Genomic DNA, 4,235 nt, shown 5'->3' on the forward strand with positions numbered 1-4,235 from the left:
TTTGAGACAGTTATTACATGGGATTGTGTTGTGAAAAGAATCTAATAACAGCCAATATAGAATAAAACCTGAAAAATCATATTATAGATAAATAGTTTTAACTATTAATAAAAAATATTAAAATTCAATTCATAATGTTAAATTATGGAGAAGGGCAATTTTTTTTGGGCTCAAAACAAAATAATATCTAGAAAAAGCAAAAACCAAATGTGTAATACCTAGCATGTGACACATATAATAATATTTAAAGCTTAGTTTTTAATATCTTGTGAAATAATAATTTTATTTTATTATTTTAGAAAACTTTCTTATTGAATATACAATTTATTAAGTTTGAAATTTTAATTTTTTTATTAGTTTGTTAATTTGTCCTAATTTGAGCGCCTAACATATCATATAAGAAAATATAATTAAAGGGTTTTTAGATTGTGATTGATAAATATCTAAGTTATCAAAATTATGAGATTGTACCTAGAGAATGTTCTATTTTTTTGTATCTCATCCCAAAAAAAATTATACGTTGAATTCAACGAAAAATTATACCCAAATGACACTAACTTTAAGATAATCTGTTTTCTTTTTCTCCACTCTTAACACAAATCTTTAACCATTACCATCTAGAATTGTTCAAATTTATTCACAATAACATGATTTAATACTTTAAAATTAAATGTTATAAAAAAATCATTATTTTAAATCATAAGATTTATTATGAATTAAAAAATAAATATAAAAATATTATTATTTATTTTTTTAATTTCAAAATTCATATTCACAATTAAAATAAATTGTTCCAATAAGTGTTCCCAATAAATATGTATTTGTTTAGAAATTTTCAAATATCTGAAAACAATTTAATTAATTAATAAACGATATTTGAAACTTATAAAAATATTTGAAGTCATTATTTTCTTTAAATTTAATTTATTATATATTTTTAAATTAATTTAAAAAAAAATACAAAAATAAAACAAATCGATTGGGCTGTTAAGTAACAATTAAACAATATTTTGGTTTTATAAAATCATTATTTTCTTAAAAAATAAAATTTATGTTTTTTAAAATTAATTAAAACAAAATAACCAAAAAAACAAATGAATTTAAGGATTGTGTAAAAAATATGATTGAAATTTAAAATATTTATAAACCAAAACATTAAAATTAAAAATAAAAATAAAAACGACTAATAAAAATAAAATAAAAATAAAAACTACCAACATACATGAACAACATACATAAAAATAAAAACAACGCACATGTAACATACCACCATTTTAGAAAAAGCTATCCATAGAAGCAAAGCTATAGATTTAAGAAGTAATGAACAACTTTCTAAAAGTTTATCTATAAAAGCAAAACTGAAACCAAAACTTTTGAATAGACCGGTATGAATAGTTTTCACAGTTGTCTTCTTAGTCAAGTGCAAAAAAAATCAAATGGGCAGAATCAGAATCAGTGATTTTTACCTTTTTCCAAATTATAAAGCGCATATCACACATATAATTCATTGATCTTGTTGGCACAACTAGAGGAGTTGCTTGGAAATGTTATTTTACATGAAAACATGAATATGCTGCCATGAAGAATGAAAACATGAATGTGCCTGCAATGAACAAAGAGAAACAGAAGGAAGGGTTACACCATTAAATCTAGATTTTTGCTTTCTTCAAAGTTATAAAGCACATAGCAGTAGCACACATAAAATTCATGGATATTGTTGGCACAGCTGGAGGAGTTGCTTGCAAAATGTTATTTTACATGAAAACATGAATATGCTGCCATGAACAACGAAAACATGAATGTGCCTGCCATGAACAAAGAAACAGAAGGAAGCGTTACACCATTAAATTTAGAGTTGTCTGTTCTGTCAATTCATGGAACTGGTTGGCACAACTGGAATAGGAATTGCCTTGAAAATGTTATTTTACTTGAGAACATGAATGTGCCTGCCATGAACAAAGAAGCAGAAGGAAGGGTTAGGCCATTAAATCTAGAGTTTTGTGTTTTGTCAACAACACAAATGTTATAAATCTAATTGTAGTCTCTCAGCCTCTCCATCTACTAAAAATATTTGTGTGCAATTGTTTGTTTTCTTGTGAAGAAGAACTCCTACCGGTGCACGATGCGGACTAATAACAGCCGATGTTTTGTTTTTAATTCAGTCATTCGTGCAACTTTTGTTGTTATGTTTGGAATTGCAGTGATTGCAGCAGTGCTTTGTGTGCCAACGTGTGAGGCACAAGGGCAACCCATATATAATTTTTACATGAAAAGCTGTCCAGGGGTTGAGGGCCTTGTTCGACAAGTGGTGAATAAGTACATAGCTGCAGATCAGACAATAGCTGCTTCTCTTTTGAGGCTACACTTCCATGATTGTTTTGTGAGGGTATGTAAACTGTTGAATGTCTAAACACATTATTGTATGCAGAAGGTTGAATGTCTAAATAAATTATTGTATGTGTTAGATATTGGTATTTAGGGTGTGCTCTGATGATTGATGTTATCTAAATTGGTGCTACTCCAGGGTTGCGATGCGTCACTGCTCTTGAATTCTACACAAAACAACAAAGCAGAAAAAGACGCAATACCTAATTTCACCGTGCGTGGATTTGAAGTTATCGACAATGTCAAGGCACAAATAGAGCAAAGATGTCCAGGAGTGGTCTCATGTGCTGACATTCTCGCTCTGGTAGCTCGCGATGCTGTTTTTGCGGTACTCATAATTCAATACCATTACCATTAGTTCATATTTATTACACTCGAGAGACAAATCTGTAGTCCGTTTTTTAAACAACAGCTATATAAATCCATTTTAAAAACGCTCCTATCAATTCTAAATCTAATTGCTGTTGCAATTTGGTCCATCTAATTGCACTACGTCAGTCCGTGTTCGGTCCATCTAATTTTGTTGCTTTAATTTTCAGAGGGGGGGACCATTCTGGCAGGTGAAGACAGGTCGCAGGGACGGAAGGATATCGGTGGATAGTGAGGCATTATCCAACATTCCAGGGCCAACATTTAACTTTCAACAGTTGAAGGACTCCTTCGCCAGTAAAGGACTCAACGTTCAAGACTTAGTTGTGCTATCTGGTAGAGCGCCTGTCAAACCGAATTAGTTAGATCTATACAGATGCAATTCAATAGTGTTTCTACACATATCATATGCTGATCATCTTATGATGCAGGTGCGCATACTATTGGAATGTCACACTGCAGTTCGTTCAGCAACAGACTGTACAACTTTGGAGGTAGTGGACGCATGGATCCTACCCTGGAAAACTTGTACGCACAACTGCTTACGACGCAGTGCAAGAACTTAACGGACAATATAACGAAAGTGGAAATGGATCCCGGCAGCTCCCTCGCTTTCGACAGCCATTTTTTCGATAACCTGGAGCTAAATAGAGGCCTGCTTCAATCGGATGCCGCGCTTCTCACCAATTTTGCTTCCAAGGCCAACGTTGATAATCAGCGGAATCAAACCGAGTTTTTCGAAAACTTCAAACTTTCGATGCAACGGATGGGAGAAATTGGACTGCTCACCGGGAGTGCAGGAGAGATTAGGAAACAATGTGCTTTTGTAAACTGATATGATGATCTGAAACCTTTAGGTAATGTGGGGATGTACGCGAATAAAACCATCCATCCGCCAAAACCTTAGGCTCCTGCGAATAAATTCTATATGAAAAATGTTTGTCTAGAATATTTGCTTTATGTCCTTAGTTCCATGTGGCACGCATTTTAATCAATATTTTTGAATCCTTCTTTTCCCATTACTCAGATTGTTGAGTTTTCCTATCACATTATTTAATTTTTTCCTATCAAATTATATAAATAATTCATTTTTGTATGTATCCATCTTTTCGATTTACTTAGATCGTTGAGGTTTGCTATCAAATTATATAAATAATTAACTTTGTATGTATCCTTCTTTTCCCTTTACCTAGATCGTTGAGGTTTGCTATCAAATTTAATATAAACAATTAACTTTCTATGTATATTATTTTTATAAGGATGGGAAATGTAATTTACATTTCAATAATAGGTTTTCCTTTAAATAAAATTCAAATACTTTTTTACATCAACCATATTTTCTAAATAAATAAACAATCTTGATTTTATATATATATAAAATAAAATTTTAATTCTCTTAAATTGAGTTATTGTTGATGTTACCACCCTATGAAAAGGATCAGATTCAAAAAATATATAATTTTCCTATATATATTTCTTCT

The 4,235-nt window shown here is 30.9% G+C and overlaps 1 protein-coding gene across 1 annotated transcript; it reads left to right on the forward strand.

Annotated features, from left to right (window-relative positions):
- The first annotated feature begins 1,795 nt into the window (after positions 1-1,795).
- On the forward strand, positions 1,796-3,589 carry LOC149202284 (peroxidase 3-like). The gene is made up of 5 exons (XM_089401541.1): positions 1,796-1,975; positions 2,102-2,386; positions 2,525-2,713; positions 2,925-3,090; positions 3,186-3,589. Exons 1-5 carry the CDS (start codon positions 1,796-1,798, stop codon positions 3,587-3,589), a joined length of 1,224 nt encoding a protein of 407 aa, XP_089257667.1.
- The last annotated feature ends 646 nt before the right edge of the window (positions 3,590-4,235 follow it).

This window comes from Pinus tabuliformis, chromosome 2_1, assembly GCF_031772625.1.
Source record: "Pinus tabuliformis cultivar Carrire ecotype Pingquan chromosome 2_1, CPIR1, whole genome shotgun sequence".
In the NCBI taxonomy this organism is placed as follows: Eukaryota; Viridiplantae; Streptophyta; class Pinopsida; order Pinales; family Pinaceae; genus Pinus; species Pinus tabuliformis.

Excerpts from the sequence above, each read along its gene's own strand:
- LOC149202284 (XM_089401541.1), top strand. The coding sequence starts at position 1,796 with ATGAATGTGCCTGCCATGAACAAAGAAACAGAAGGAAGCGTTACACCA. Across the intron at positions 2,387-2,524 it reads TCCATGATTGTTTTGTGAGG|GGTTGCGATGCGTCACTGCT; the intron begins GTATGTAAACTG and ends GTGCTACTCCAG. Across the intron at positions 3,091-3,185 it reads AGACTTAGTTGTGCTATCTG|GTGCGCATACTATTGGAATG; the intron begins GTAGAGCGCCTG and ends CTTATGATGCAG.